Below are 16901 nucleotides of genomic sequence, written 5' to 3' on the forward strand. Positions count from 1 at the left end.
CAGCCAGCTGCTTACAGAAAATGCATCAGCTGTCTGATACAGCTAAAGATTCATTTAAATCTTCCATGTCAGTGAACAATGACACCCCAGAAACCTTCCATGTTGACTTGTAGTAGATCATCTGCAGTCCTATATACATGACAAGGGATGCTTATGACAAATTTAACCTGTTCTCTAATGAGTTTGAGTCAGTGTTTGAAGCTGCATGTCTAAAGAAAAGAAAAAATAAGAAACAGTCCTCACACTACTAAAAGGAAACACTGGATTACCGAGAGGATCAGAATTTCCTATAGAACAAAGATAAGTTTATGGGAATTACTAAGGATATATGATTATCCCATTAAAAATTAAAAATTATGTGTATCACATCTGAAACTGATGACTCCAGCAACAAAGAGAAAAAAATGTCAAGTTATAAAAAGGGAGTCTGGGAAAAAAGTAGAGTGCATGTCTGATTCAGAAATAAATCAGGGTGAAAATATAATAAAAAACAAGGAGGAAGTTGCTAATATCTTCAATATACCGGGTGATCAAAAAGTCAGTATAAATTTGAAAACTTAATAAACCACGGAATAATGTAGATAGAGAGGTAACAATTGACACACATGCTTGGAATGACATGGGGTTTTATTAGAACCAAAAAAAAAAAAGTACTGCCAGACGCGTGAAAGATCTCTTGCGTGCGTCGTTTGGTGATGATCGCGTGCTCAGCCACCACTTTCATCATGCTTGGCCTCCCAGGTGCCCAGACCTCAGTCCATGCGATTATTGGTTTTGGAGTCACCTGAAGTCGCAAGTGCATCGTGATCAACCAACATCTCTAGGAATGCTGAAAGACAAAATCCGACACCAATGCCTCACCGTAACTCTGGACATGCTTCACAGTGCTGTTCACAACATTACTTGTCGACTACAGCTATTGTTGAGGAATGATGGTGGACATATTGAGCATTTCCTGTAAAGAACATCATCTTTGCTTTGCTTTGATTAGATGAAGTGCCATCTGTCGAACATTTTTTGAACGTTTGTACTTTTTTTGGTTCTAATAAAACCCCATGTCATTCCAAGCATGTGTGTAAATTTGTACCTCTCTATCTACATTATTCCATGATTTATTCAGTTTTCAAATTTATACTGACTTTTTGATCACCCAACAGTTACTGAGGAAACTGGCCAGAAAGGCTCAGTGAGTGCTGCAGTAGCCCTTTGCACAAATCTAGCAGCACCAAAGTCCATCAGATGCACGTAACTCCCATCACTTTTAGTGAGATCAAGAAGACAGTCAAAGAGATGAAAATTGTTCAGAAAAAAGAACACCTTGAATTACTGGAGACAGGCCTATCATATTCACAGAACATGTACATAAGTATGATCTGCAGAAATGATTAACATTTCAGTCACCACAGTCCAGCATGTGTCCTGTTGCCCAGTAGGCACAGGGTCCACCACAGACACTGACAACTTGTTCCATGCACAATGTGTATAAGGTGCAAATGGTGTCCTGTGGTATAGCAATCCACACTGCATTCACCTTGTTCCAAAGTTCATCTGTGGTGGTTGTCACTGGGTCACACCACTGCACCTGTTGTTTCACCATACTCCACACCTTTTTCATGGGCAACAAGTCCAGTGATTTGGTGGCCAGGACAAAAGACTGGCCTTCTGTGACACCAAGAAGGCATGTGTTCATGCAGCAACATGTGGTCATACACTGTCTTTCTGAAAAATGGCACCTGGAATATTGTGCAAAAATGATATGGCTATGGATTGCAGGATGTCATTCACTTACATCACACTGGTCACAACACCCTAGACATTCACCAACTGTGATTTGTCGCTGTACCCAATAGCACCCCACACCATAAGATCTTGAGTTGGCACACCTTAAGATCTTGAGTTGGCACTGTATGCCTTGTGCCTTGTGCAAATGCTGTTTCCCCTGTCTGTGTTGAAATGAAAGACAGCCATCATTAAAAAAACAGAACCTGGATTCGTCTGAAAACACTATCTGCTGCCATTCTTCTCCCCAGTGATGCATCGTTCCTTACACCATTGCCATCTAGCATGTTTCTGCACATTTGTCAAAGGTAGGTGGAGAAGTGGATGACACATACGTAACCCGTGCCACGATAAATAGTGACAGACTGTCACCCCCGATAGTGTACAATGTGTTACACTTTTGCATCAGAGCTGAGGAGGACACAGATCTGTCCTACAATGCCATTCGGATGAGGCGTCAGACTTTCTGGGGGGTGGCCTGGGTGGTGTATCCTGATCCATGTTATCAGGATCTACAGCCTTTAGTGAACCATTCTGTACATACCCGTTGCACTGCTGAAACACTTTGTCCACAAAAGCAGCATTTTCCCGGATGGATGCATCACATTCTCTCATGCCAATAATGCACCATCTTTCGAACTCACTGATCTAAAGCATACATCTCTGAGGCATCCTGCATATTTGCTCAAGTCACACTGATCCATTACCTTCAGTTTGTAGTGACAATAAGAGCCACAGCCACATTTTACTGTTGGTGGTGTTGCACTGCAATATCGATGTTGACCTTGAACCCAAGGGCTGACAGGGTTCAAATGTTAATCATTTCTGCTGAACATATTAATGTCCATGTCCAGTGAATACAAATATATCTCTGGACATCAAGGTGTCCTTTTTTTTTTTTTTTTTTTTTTTTACTATGGGTGTACTAGTGCAGCCCCATCTTATGTATTAAGTGAATCCCTGCACAACATACTGTCCCACTGAGATTAAAATATGCTTGTGTGAAACCACTTTTCAAGGAGCTTTTCAGATGAACCATTTATCACTTGAACAGCCATGGCATTCTCAGTCAATGTCAGTTTCGTTTCTGGCACGGGCTATAAACAGACAATACTCGTTGCACCTTCACCAATACTGTAACAGTAGACTGGCATCAATCAGAATCCTATGTGAAGTTTCTGAGGCTTTTGTCTGTATCAGCTGAGAAATTATTCTGGATCAAAGAGAGTTTTAAGAGGAACACAGTCAACACTGGAGTGCCACAAGGTTACAGCATTCAGTGCTGGAGCCCTTCCTGTTTCTTGTATTATAAATGACCTCCCACTCTAGTGAGCAAGTTCATCCCCTCTGCAGGTGATACATCTTTCCTAGTGGTGAAGCAGCTAGGAAACATCAACAAACAGCATATTTAATAACATCCTCAAATGATTTAGCTGTAATGGGTTCTCCTGGAATGTCAAAAATAAAGCACTCATTATGTATCATTTTGGTGTGACACGGAAAAAACATGAGGACATAAATATAAAATTTAATGGACAAAAAAAAAAAAAAAAAAAAAAAAAGGGAATACAGCAAGTGGACTGTGCTAAGTCCTTAGGCATCCAAACTGATAACAAATTGCATTGGTCCTACCATATCCTAGATCTGGCAAAAAGATTTCATTCTGCAGAATATTTCTTGTGCATAATTGCATCATCTACACATAAGAATGCCACCAGAGCTGCTTAAATGGGATATTTCCATGCACTGTTGTCTAACAGCATCACCTTTTGGTCATAATCAATCCATGGCAAAAAAATATTTGGCACTCAGACAAGAGTTATATGCATTCAGTACGAGACACTATTCCAGTAACCTGTTGGAAATTACAGGTTTTTACAATGACATCTTACTATATCTTCTCCCTCATATGTGTCATTAATAAAAAGTACTCTCTTTTCAAAACTAGATGTGGATATCATAGCCACAACATGAGGTCACACCTGAACTTACGTAATAATAACACAAACTCTACACTTACACAGGAACTTGTCATATTTAAGTACTTTATTTATTTTTATGTGTTATGATGTTGCCCCACCATGAACCATGGGCCTTGCTGAAGTGGGGTGGCATATGTGCCTCCATGAATCAGACAGCCATGCAGCAGGTGCAACCACAACAAAGGTGTATCTGTGGAGAGATCAGACTAATGTGTGCTTCCTAAAGAGAGGAAACAGCCTTTTCAGTAGTTGCAGAAGCAACAGTCTGGATGATTGGTTGATTTTGCCTTGTAACATTAGCCAACATGGGCTTGCCTGTGCTGGTACTGCAAATGGCTGGAAGCAAGGGGAAACTACAGTCATTACTTTTTTCACCCTGAGGGCATGTAGCTCTGCTGTGTGGCATAGTGATGATGGCATCCTCTTGTGTAAAATATCATGGAGGTAAAACGGTTCCCCATTTGGATCTCCAGGTAAGAACTACTCAGAAGGATGATGTCATCAGAAAAAACAAGACTGGCATTCTAAAGGTTAGATTGAGGAATGTTAAATTCTTTAATCTGGTAGGTAGATGACAGAATCTAAAAAGGGAAATGGAACTGAAGTTAGATACTATGGGAATTAGTGAAACATTGTGGCAGGATGAACAGGACTTCTGGTTATGTTAGTATAGGATTATCAACACAAACTCAAGGACGGATAATGCAGGAGTAGGCCTAATAATGCACAAGAAAATAACAATCTGGATAAGCTACTATGAACAGCATTGTAAATGGATTATCGTAGCCAAGACAGACATGAGTCCCCCCCCCCCTACAATAGTACAAGTTTATATGTCAATTAGCTCTGCAGATTAAGAATTTTAAAAAAATGTATGATGAGATAAAGGAAATTATTTAGACAGTTAAAGGAAATTAAAATTCATTTGTGTTGTGAGAGTGGAATTGAACGTAGGAAAAAGAGAAAACGGATTAATAGTAGGAGAGCACGCAGTGGGGGAGGAATGAGAGAGGAAGCCACCTGCTAGAATTTTGCATAGAGTGCAACGTAATGATTGATAACACTAGGTTTAACCCTCTCCTCTCCCAACAGTGAATGGCACTTGACATTGCAAATTTTGGTTTTCACTCCAATGTTGAGCCTTATTCGACACAACTTTTTGTAGCTCTCACATACTCCACTCTCGAATCAGACTATACTAGGCATGAATGCTTCATAGTACTGCCATCTAGGAAAGACTTTGTTAACTCATTATCAAACTGTAGCAGATGTGACTGCTGATAATCCCAGCACTGAGCATCCATAAGCTGCAAACATGAACTGTAGCAGGTGTGTTGATAAAAAGGCTGCAACTGTTACATTCAAGATAGTGGGCATGAAATGTCTAGTTCTTCACACACAGTCCTTTCTGAGGAAGAGATGATGATGGCAGTGATTCATTTGTAAACAATTCGAGAGAAATGGTGATGGGAGCAGTCCACCCTGAAGAGTTTCACAAAATATCACACAGTGAAAAGATTTGTATTGTAATGGTTAAGTACATATGTTTGGACAAAGGCATATTTTCTATTTTAATATATACCTTAACCATTGGTCAGTGGCCTCATTGTTTCCACCAAGAGATTTGTGCAGTTCTCTGTGGCGTGCTGACTGCCCGGGTGACAGTGATTTAAATAAGAGTGCATGGAGATGCCATGTGTCTGCATTACAGAGTACAAAGGGTTAAGAATCACAAAAGAATTTTGTAACAATGGAAACGACCTGGGCATACTGATAGGTTTCAGACATATTATATAATGGTATGGAAGAAATTCTGAAATGAGATTTTAAACTGTGAGGCATTTCTAGGGGAAGATTTGGACTCTGACCATAATTTATTGGTTATGAATTGCAGACCAGAACTGAAGAAGCTGCAAAAAGGTAGGAAGTTAAGGAGATAGGGCATGGATAAATCGAGGGAAACAGAAGTTGTACAAAGTTTTAAAGGGAGCTTTCAGCAACACTGGGCTGAAACAGGGGAAAGGAATGCCACAGGTGATGAATGGGTAGCTTTGAGAGATGTAATGGAGATAAAATAATGGGACAAAAAGGTTACTTACAACTTGTACAGAAATCAGACTGCAGTTATAAGAGTCAAAGCACATGAAAGATAAGCCATAGTTGAGAAGGGAATGAGACAGGGTTGTAGCCTGTTCTTAAGTTATTCAATCTGTGAATTGAACAAGCTGTGAGAGAAAGCTAGGAGATAATTAAAGTTGAGGGAGAAGAAATAAAAACTCAATAAATAAAAACTCCAAGGTTGCCAATGAAATCGTAATTTCGTCAGAGGTGTCTAAGGACTTGGAGGTGCAGTTGAATGCAATGGGTAGTGTCTTGAAAAGAGGTTGAAAGATGAAAATCATAACAGTAAAACATAGCTAATGGAGTGTAGTCAAATTAAATCAGGCAGTGTGGAGGGAATTATATCAGGAAATGAGACACTAAAAGTGGAAGATGAGTTTTGCTTCTTTGGGCAGGAAAGAAACTGATGATGCCCAAAGTAGGAAAGACATAAATTGCAGATTGGTAGTAACAAGAACAGCATTTCTGAAAATGCAAAATCTGTTTACATATAATACAAAATTTAAGTGTTAGCAGTTTTTTCTGAAGGTATTTAGAGCATAACTTTGTAACAAAGAGAAACATGTATGATAGGCAATTGAGACGAGAAGAGGACAGAAGCTTTTGAAATTTGGTGCTACAGAAGAATGCTGAAGATCACATAACAAATGAGGAGATACTGAATCAAACCAGGAAGACAAGAAATTTATGGCACAACTTTAAACCGGAGTGACAAGAAATTTATGGCACAATTTGACTAAAAGAAGGGATTGAATGATAGATTACATCCTGAGAATCAAGGAATCATAAATTTTTTTGGCAATGGGAGAGGGAAGTAAAAATTTATAAAGACATACAAAGGCTTGACTGTAATAAAGAACTTCGCATTGATGTATGTTGCATTAGTTATGCAGAGATGAAGAGGCTTTCACAGGACAGAGTAGCATGGAGAGTTGCATCAAACCAAACTTGTGACGAAAGGCCACAACCAGAACCTAATCTGACATTAATTGATTTGAGTAATACCATGAACCTACCTACCACATTGTAAACTGTAGTGTAACATGCATTATTTGTGAGAATGAGTAATGTTCCACTGAGAATACTCATGTTGCCAAAAGATGATTATGTCTCTTATAAACATTTTATGTAGTGGGAAAAATACACTGTGTTTGCCCTGATCTGTGATCTGTCCACACGGTGCATATGCAGTGATGTAACATTGCAGGGGCAAGGCAAAGTATGGTGAGTGTGGTAGCACTTGCTGAATGTGGACATTTATGGCTTGGTGACGCCCCTTGAAGGTGTCAAGAACACTTCAGAGAAATCGGATATTCTACAATGTACACATTCAAGACAAATGAAGATTTTAAGTCTTAGATCTTAACCCAAGTGCAATGTGGTCAGATATATTGATTGATGTATTTGAATTTATGAGTTACTGATATTTTGATCTGTCTACACAACTCACATACATAGTTGAAACAATACAGAAGATTAGTTTTTAACATGTGTTAAGCATTCAGTAGCTGGAAGTAGTGAGATGCACTCTTACAGCATCATCCTACCTGGAGACAAAGTCAAGAGGAATAAGATCGTGCCCAGCTGTGGTACAGATTAGCCACACCAATATAACAAAACAGAAACATGGCTGTATTGGAAGAAGAATAGTCAAAGCTAACTTAGACCATGTCACTCTGACAGATCTGACACGCTGTTTTACCTACTCATGGTGTTACAGTCAAGTTGACACACACACACACACACACACACACATACACACACACACACACACAAAGAAAGGGAAACACTGCAACGCTACTGTATCCATTATAGAAAATTTTACGAAAAATTCTTGCTTGTAAGTAGTATAAGAATACTAAGTCATTTCCCATATCCTAGCAACTCTTATGTTACTGGGATTAATGGAACTCACAGCAAATTAAAAATTAAGTGAAACAGCAAAAGGGAAAATTTGCAAGTCATTAAAAATGTCCAAGTTATGGAACAGAACAGCGAATATGAATTAACAGTTTTTCTGGGATTTACAGATTTTGAGGAACTGTTTGATACAGTTTCCACAAAATCTGTACTGATACCCAAATGAAACAAGCCACTGATTCATCCTATTTTAGTGTAAAAATCTGAATGGTTCTGCTATCATAATTACTACCTCTCACTATGACATGGTACAAGTTTTACAATTATACACTACTGGCCATTAAAATTGCTACACCAAGAGGAAATGCAGATAATAAAAGGGTATTCATTGGACAAATATATTATACTAGAACTGACATGTGATTACATTTTCATGCAATTTGGGTGCGCAGATCCTGAGAAATCGGTACCCAGAACAAGCACTTCTGGCCATAATAATGGCCTTGATACGCCTGGGCATTGAGTCAAACAGAGCTTGGATGGCGTGTACAGGTACAGCTGCCCATGCAGCTTCAACACGATACCACAGTTCATGAAGAGTAGTGACTGGCTTATTGTGACGAGCCAGTTGCTCTGCCGCCAAACACGGGTGCGACCATCATGATGCTGTAAATAGAACCTGGATTCATCCGAAAAAATGACGTTTTGCCATTCGTGCACCCAGGTTCATCGTTGAGTACACCATCGCAGGTGCTCATGTCTGTGATGCAGCCTCAAGGGTAACCACAGCCATGGTCTCCGAGCTGATAGTCCATGCTGCTGCAAACATCGTCTAACTGTTCGTGCAGATGGTTGTTGTCTTGCAAACGTCCCCATCTGTGGAGTCAGGGATCGAGACGTGGCTGCACGATCCGTTACAGCCATGCAGATAAGATGCCTGTCATCTCGACTGCTACTGATACGAGGCCATTGGGATCCAGCACGGTGTTCCGTATTACCTTCCTGAACCCACCGATTCCATATTCATTGGATCTTGACCAACGTGAGCAGCAATGTCGCATACGATAAACCGCAATCGCGATAGGCTACAATCCGACCTTTGTCAAAGTCGGAAATGTGATGGTATGCATTTCTCCTCCTTACATGAGGCATCACGACAACGTTTCACCAGGCAACGCTGGTCAACTGCTGTTTGTGTATCATAAATCGTTTGGGATCTTTCCTCATATCAGCACATTGTAGGTGTCGCCACCGGTGCCGACCTTGTGTGAATGCTCTGAAAAGCTAATCATATGTATATCACAGAATATTCTTCCTGTCGGTTAAATTTTGTGTCTGTAGCACATCATCTCTGTGGTGTAGCAATTTTAATGGCCAGTAGTGTAGTATTCTTTCTCATCAACAATGTGGTAGCCTGCTGACTTTTTTATGATTGTCCTGATCTATAACACTATTTTGCACTTACAGTAGTTTACATGTAACTGGATCAATCTCTTCCAAACATGCTCCTCTCCACACTCGTACAACATTTTATCACTTCCGATACTCTTCCTGTAGATGGGTGCGTTTTTCCAATCCAACCTTCACTTGGGCTGCTTCATAGTTCGGTTAGCTGTACAAGACTTGTTTCACGAGCTCACTATATCTACAATAGTTTTGCTCATCCAAGGTGAGAGTGAAAGTTCCCTGAAAGAGAGTCTATCCTCAGATGGAGAGAAAGCAGCGGCTGCCAGACTCACCGTGTCAGCAGAGGACGAGGCATCACGTTGCGGCCGCACTTCTCCCCACGACAGTGAGTCCTGGCTCTGCACCTGCTGGAGAGGAAACCACATGAGCTGTAGGTGCTACAGGAGTAAGGAACGTACAGACCTACAGTCACTACTCTGACTGGGAAGGGAAGTGAGAGTATCACAAAGGTTGTTAATGCACATTCCACCATACTTTTCTTAGTCTTGGTGAAAGCATAATCAAATACTATATTTGGCCACAGTGGGAACTAACTTAGCTGTGCAACTGTAAACTGTGAGTGTCAAGTAGTATGAGGGCTGTCCAGAAGGTAACAGAAAATTTGAAATATAACATTAACAATATGGAAAACCCAAATTTTATTATGTATATTTTAAAGGTATGCTCTAAAGCCATTTTTTCTACATAATCGATCACCGTGCACAGCTCGTGGTCTCACGGTAGTGTTTTTGCTTCCTGAGCACGGGGTCCGGGTTTGATTCCCGGAGGGGTCAGGGATTTTCACCTGCCTCGAGATGACTGGGTGTTATTGCGACATCTTCATCATCATCATTCATCCCCATTGTGGTCGGAGGAAGGCAATGGCAAAACACCTGCACTAGGACCTTGCCTAGTATGGCAGTGCGGGTCTCCTGCATCGTCCCCTACGCTCTGTTATGGAGTACGGGACTTCATCATCATCATCAATCAATCACCATTAAAATTGAGGCTCTTATTGTACTGTATTTGAGAACATGGCACACAAAACTACTGTACAACCTGATATATACAGGTATTTCATATTCATAACTTATCTCTTTAGTCTTTGCATTGTCATTTGGTTTTGCATAGATATTTCCCAATTTTGATTAATTTTCAATTCTATTTCTTTCATTTACAGCTTCTATATAGTAATTTTGTAAAATAATAATGTCAATCAGCAATATGCATGTATGGAGCAATGCATTGTTCACATCATCTAAATCTTAAAATTGTCTTAAAAAGATGATAGTTTCACAAAAATTTTGTTCATTGTAAAAAATAAATATAATAATAAAAGTGTGTGCAAATGTTAAATCCTTTAGTAAGTAAAACATTGCTGAATTACAAGAAATGAAAGATGGATGTAGATCTGTCTGTAGTTTCCACAGTAAAATGAAATGTTAATGAATATTATGATTGTGATTATCTTAGTTAAAAATAACAAGTGATACAGAATAATAAATCAGTTGTGAAATTACTTGCATTACACAAATTTAATTATATCATAAATAATAACACAGAAGGAAGCTTAAATTCACCCTCAAAAGTTATCAAAGTTAACACAGCTGTGACTGTGTAGGCCAGTTCAGTTCAGATTGGTTTGTCTTCAGCTCAGTATGTGTTTGTCCAAATTGATATTTGAGTCAAAGTTGGTGGCTGTGAAGATATTTGCAACTATGCCTTGCATCTGCCAAATATAAATGAAATATTGTAAGAGGTGTGTGTTTGTTTATTATGAAATAAAAACCCAGCACTAATTAATTTTGCATCTAAGTTTAATATAAGAAGTTTTTATTACTGATCTAGCGAGGTCCACTTTATTCTCAGCATGTGGGAATATTTTTTGGGTATTTGGCAATTAAACCATCTGCTGAATTAATTTTATAAAAATATTTAATTTTTGGTAATGCTGTGATGCAGTATGATTATATTAGACTAGGTACAGGCAAACTAGTCAAACTCCAGTCCAAAGTAATGCACGTTGTTTCATCACAGGTATGAATATGCTATCGCAGGCAATGTGATAAAGTCCACCCCTAGCAGCTGAGTGGTCAGCATGACAGAATGTCAATTCTAAGGGCACATGAGTTTCAACGATTTGGTGAGTCAAACTGACTACTTACAACCGATCTAATACGACGCTGCAATTGCAATTTGACCGAGAATTCGTTAGGCCAACGTCCTTTGAAATTGAGAAATGGATGTTTAGTGAACTGAGGATAAAGGACGATGAACTTGAAGGACTGATGCTGGACTTCACAGTAAACAGTCTTTTCATTAAGTTAAAAACGCTCGTATGATGTGAAACCTTGGTCACCACCCACAGTGGCATATGGAAATTCACGCACAGGGACAATGGTGTGAGTGACATAAAAATCTCGTACGCTGGTTACGGTGTGAGGCACTTGAAGGTCTACAATCTGCCTTTCGAAGTGCCAGATGAGGAAGTTGCACAATGTATCAGACTGTATGGAGAAGTTCTGTCGGTGAACCGCGAATTTTGGGGAGCGGGACACAGATACAAGGTCGATTCAAGCGTCAGGGCTGTGACGCTGGTGTTAAAGAAACACGAGCCATCTTTCGTGATGATTGGAGGGCACAGGGAGCCGCCGCCACGGAGGGCCCACCAGCTGCCCCACCCCCTGCCGCCATCCCGGCCCCGGCCGTGGCCAGCGCAGATAGCACTGGAGAGAAATGTCAGCTCACGCATACTCAAAGAGTCAGACGAAGAGAGGAAGGACACCAACACAGAGTGGCAAAAGCCGACAAAACCGAAAAGGAAAGGCACCAGGAGGAGCCACAATAACGCAGAACGGATGGAGACATCTGATGGAGAATCATCAGACGCACCACCCGCAAAAACCGTAACGCACACCAGCAAACCCGAGGACGTCGTCCTACGGCCTGACCGGCCACAGCACACACCCGACCCGCCCCAGCAAAGCGCCCGACGACCCTCGTTATAAATGCACAGTAAAACAACGCACACGATCATCTCATGCAATGTCAATAGAATGAGCTCTTCAGTTAAATTAGACGCCCTATCAGAATTCTTGCAGCATAGAACCGCAGACGTAGTTCTCCTGCAGGAGGTGGTAACGACACAAATAGAAGAGGTACCCGGATACAAAGTTATCAGTAACATAGACCCCGAAACCCGACGAGGGACAGCGATTATGATAAGAGAAGAAATAGAGACAGGGGAGCCAAAACTGATGGTAGATGGAAGCGGGATCGCATTAGAAATATCAGGAAAGGTGTTCATAAACATATACGCACCGTCGGGCTCAGAAAAGAATAGGGCAAGAGGACAATATTTCAACGAACGCATTTGCGAACTCCTCCCGCAGAATGACACCAACATTGTGCTAGGAGGAGATTTTAACTGCATAGCTGCACCAGAAGATCAGATCCCGGTACCAAATCTATGCATGGAGCTGCAAGAGCTCATAAGGCGTCTAAAACTTGACGACTCGTGGCGTCTGCTCAACAAAGAGAATACAGAGTTCACTTTTCACTACAACAGGGGGAAAAGCAGAATAGACAGGGTGTACGTGAGCAGAGAGTTGGCTGCCTCTGTATCACACGTAGAGGTCTACCCAGCGATTTTCTCTGATCGCTGCGCATATGAAACCAAAATCCACCTGCTGAGAAGAAAGACCGCTGGACAAAAGGCGAGATGGAAACTAAACATAAAACACCTCAAAGATGAGAAACTACGGTCAGAAATCTCCGAGACAGTAGGGAAATGCTCAGAAAGACGTCACACATACAACTCCACTATAGAGTGGTGGACAGAACTTGCCAAGCCAGCGATCAGAAGAGCACTGATCAGATACAGTGTGGAAAAAGCATACTGGAAGAAAAGCACAGCAGACTTCTATGCACTCTGTCTTATGGACGCACTTAACGCCCCTGCTGACGACCTACAGTTCCTGACGCGCGTGAGAAGATTAAAAGCACGTCTGCTCAACATGAAACGGCAGCGAATGGAAGGTGTCATCGCTCACAGTCAAACGCATGGCGTCATCGAGGATGAGCCCGCCACACTGCACCACTTAGTCAGGGAAAGGCAAAGGGCAAACAGCAAGGTTATCTCCGAACTCCTCGATAAGGACGAAAACAAGCTGTCCTCAAAGCGGGAAATTGTGGACCATGTGGAAAACCACTTCGAAAAGCTCTTCAGAAGCGAAGAGATGGACGATGCCGAAACGGCAGACTTCCTGCTGGAGACACGTCGGCTCTTGACCGATCAAGATCGGGCGCTACTGACCAAAAACGTGACGGAGGATGAGGTGAGAGCCATCCTCAAATACAGCGCAAACAGCAGAACACCAGGAGCCGATGGCATCCCCAAGGAATTCTACAGCCAGCTCTGGGACCTAGTAGGAAGACATCTGACAGAAATGGTGAACGAAATCCTAAATGGGACAACAGTACCGGTCTCCCAAAAACACAGGCAGCGAAACACATCAAGGAGTTCAGGCCCATAACCTTGCTGAATGCAGATCACAAGATTGCTGCAAAATGCCTCGCAAATAACATCAAGACTGCGTTAATGAAGGCGATCAGCCCATGGCAAACGTGTGCAGTGCTCGGCAGGAGCATATTCAACGCCGCCTCCGCATACACAGACGTGATTGTGCATGCCGCCTCCAGCAGAATGACCGCAGCAATAATTTCTGTTGACTTCCACAAGGCTTTCGACAGGATCAGCCACCGATATCTCCTGCAAGCGTTAACAAAACTCAGTCTTGGACAAAAATTCACCAAAATTATAAGAAACATTCTAACGAACGCCACATCGATAACAACTGCAACTGGATGGACAGCAAAAAGAATACAACTAGGGAAGTCAGTAGGACAAGGCTGCCCGTTGCCCATGGCCCTCTTCGCGGCAGCGCTTGATCCACTGCTACGTAAACTGGCTGCAAGCCTGCACGGTTACCAAATTGGGCAACAGAAGGTCACATGCATGGCCTATGCCGACGATGTGGGAATCTTTGTCAACAACGAGCAGGAGATAGACTAAATAGAACCGATAATCAAAACATTTCAAAACGCATCGGGAGCAAGGGTCAGTCCCAGAAAAACTGTGCTGCTCCCCATTGGCAACAGAAGTCTGACCAACAACAGGGAGTGGTATCGAGAAACTGAGACCCACAAAACACTAGGGATACAGATTCAATAATGCCCACTAAAGATGGAGACACAAAACTGGCGAACGACCCTACATACAATACGAGGGCTCACCAGGACTCACTCGAGTAGACATCTAACATTAGGACAAAAAGCAGAATTGATCAACACAACGATCCTGTCGAAAGCCTGGTACGTGGCACAGATATTGAGTGCACCAACAGAAATCGCTCGAGCGATACAAGGAGCCGTCTACTACCTGCTGTGGAGGCGGGAAATATTCAAAGTATCGCTGGTGATGTGCTCACTGAAGAAGGAGGAAGGAGGGCTGGGGCTGGTGGACGTCAGGACAAAGTGTGCTGTGCTGCTGCTCCACAGAGCAATCCAAATGGAGGGCAAAAACAAAGACAGCATCACGGCCTGCCTAATAAACATCTACAGGCCACGGTCGGAAGAAGCACCAGTAGACACCAGTCACATACCATTTAAGATGCAACACATCAGGCAACTGATCCTCAATAAGAGCTGCGCACTGCCCATCATAACAAACCCGCAACTAAGGACGGCGAAAAACATCTACGGCGCACTAAGAGGGCAAACACACAGAACAAAAATCGAGATAAAATCTCCAGAGCATGACTCGCCAGTCGTCTGGAAAAACATCTCAGAACAAGCAATACTGGAGCACACCAGGTCCACGTGGTTCAAAGTAGTGCACGACACCGTACCGACCAACGAGTGGCTGGCACTAATCCATATGAAAAAATCACCCACCCGTGAAACCCGGCTGGCACTAATCCATATGAAAGAATCACCCACCTGTGAAACCTGCAACGAAAAGGACACTGTAGAACACCGATTCCTATACAGGGCAACCAGCAACATATGGGAGACAAGCAAGAAAATACTAGCCCACATAAACAGAAGTGACGCAAGAAACATCCAAGTCACAGCTCTCACCGTCCCTGATATGAAACCGTTCCCTAGGCCAAAACGAACGGCCACGATGTGGATACTCGCCATGACTGCACACGCAGTCATTACCAAAAAGCAGTCAGACAGCATGCAGTTCCTCACGGACTTGTGGGAAGAGCACAAGAAGGCAAAACAACATGCCAAATACTGCGAGACCTCCCACAACTTCCTGGAGATCCCACTGACCACCGCCTTCAGGGACGCCCTGTCTGCCATCACGTGACGTGTCCGCCACCACCATTGCCGTCGCCGCCGCCACCGTCGCTGCCACCGCCACCGCTGCCCACTGCCACACAACCCCCTCCCCCCCCCCCCCCCATGCGCTTGTCGCAGTCGCAGATGCTCTCCCACACCCCAAAAGCACCAACAGTGATATGTGTGTTAAAGTGCTAAAGTGTTTTTTAAAAAAAAAAATGTGACAGTGAAAAGTGATTTAACACGTAAAAGTTTCCAATATCGTGTCAACATAACCATAGCTCCGAGTGTTGTTCCCCCTCCGCCCCCCCCCCCCCCCCCCTCCATCATGTGCAATCGTTAGGTGCACGCAACTGTGAGTACCACAAAACTATTACAGTTCTATCAGTACAACAAACTAGTGATTCACATGCTTATATATGTCTCTCTTCCACCACGAATAGTTTCCTCCTTTTAGTCTTACTCTCCCGCACTACCTGTATTAAACTAGCTCTACAATCGCATTGTATAATGCTTCCTAGTGTATTGCTCTTTGCTCAATCTGAAAAAAAAAATAGGTTTAATAATTCGCTAAAATGGTAATGTCCCTTTCTTTTGTCATGGATTGTTTAATATGTTAAGATAGTTTTTCATGAGTGTTTCCCCTGTGGATACCAATTTACTCATCAAACAACAGCTGACAATTGATACACTTGTTAATATTTCCGTCAAACTGATTTCAAGTATAGTGCATATCCCATTAAGGTTTCGTTTTCAAGACCTAACGTAAAATGCCTCCCCTTTGTTTTCTAACACAAGAATTAATAAGAAGATAGTAATAATTCAACATTATCTTAAAATGAATAGAGCACATCCACAACTCAAAATATGTATAAAAATAATAACAATAATAATAATAAAACAACTAGTAATAAGCAAAATTTCCATAAAATAACTTTTATTTATTAATTATTCTGTGTAAATAACTAGATCATACAATCAATGTCTATTCCACATTCCTTCTGCCACATGTACAAATGTAGTGTACAAAGTCTCAGAAAAAGCTGAACTGCAACAATAAACAGTACAAGAAACCACTAACGAACTCAGACTGACAGACTTTTGAAAAATATTTTTAAAAAAAAGCACCAAATGATATAATTACCTGGACAGTAACAGAAAAATAAAAGTAAAGAATGGATTGTCTCGTCTTTACAAGTAAAATGCAAACTGTATTTGTAAAATGAAATTTGTTATTTTGTAAATAAAAGTGTATATACGTTTAAAAAAAAAAAAAATGTTCAATTCCCAGCTGGGTCGGAGATTTTCTCCATTCAGAGACTGGGTGTTGTGTTGTCCTAATCATAATTATTTAATCCCCCT

General features: G+C 41.7%; 1 protein-coding gene across 1 annotated transcript in view; it reads right to left on the reverse strand.

Annotated features, from left to right (window-relative positions):
• Positions 1-16901, reverse strand: part of LOC126424949 (putative uncharacterized protein DDB_G0290521) — a 125248-nt gene that overhangs the window by 34342 nt on the left and 74005 nt on the right. The window contains exon 9 of the mRNA XM_050087808.1: positions 9482-9556. Within this exon, the coding sequence (XP_049943765.1) occupies positions 9482-9556 (75 nt within the window). The remainder of the gene's footprint in view (positions 1-9481; positions 9557-16901) is intronic.

This window comes from Schistocerca serialis, chromosome 10, assembly GCF_023864345.2.
Source record: "Schistocerca serialis cubense isolate TAMUIC-IGC-003099 chromosome 10, iqSchSeri2.2, whole genome shotgun sequence".
Lineage (NCBI taxonomy): Eukaryota > Metazoa > Arthropoda > Insecta > Orthoptera > Acrididae > Schistocerca > Schistocerca serialis.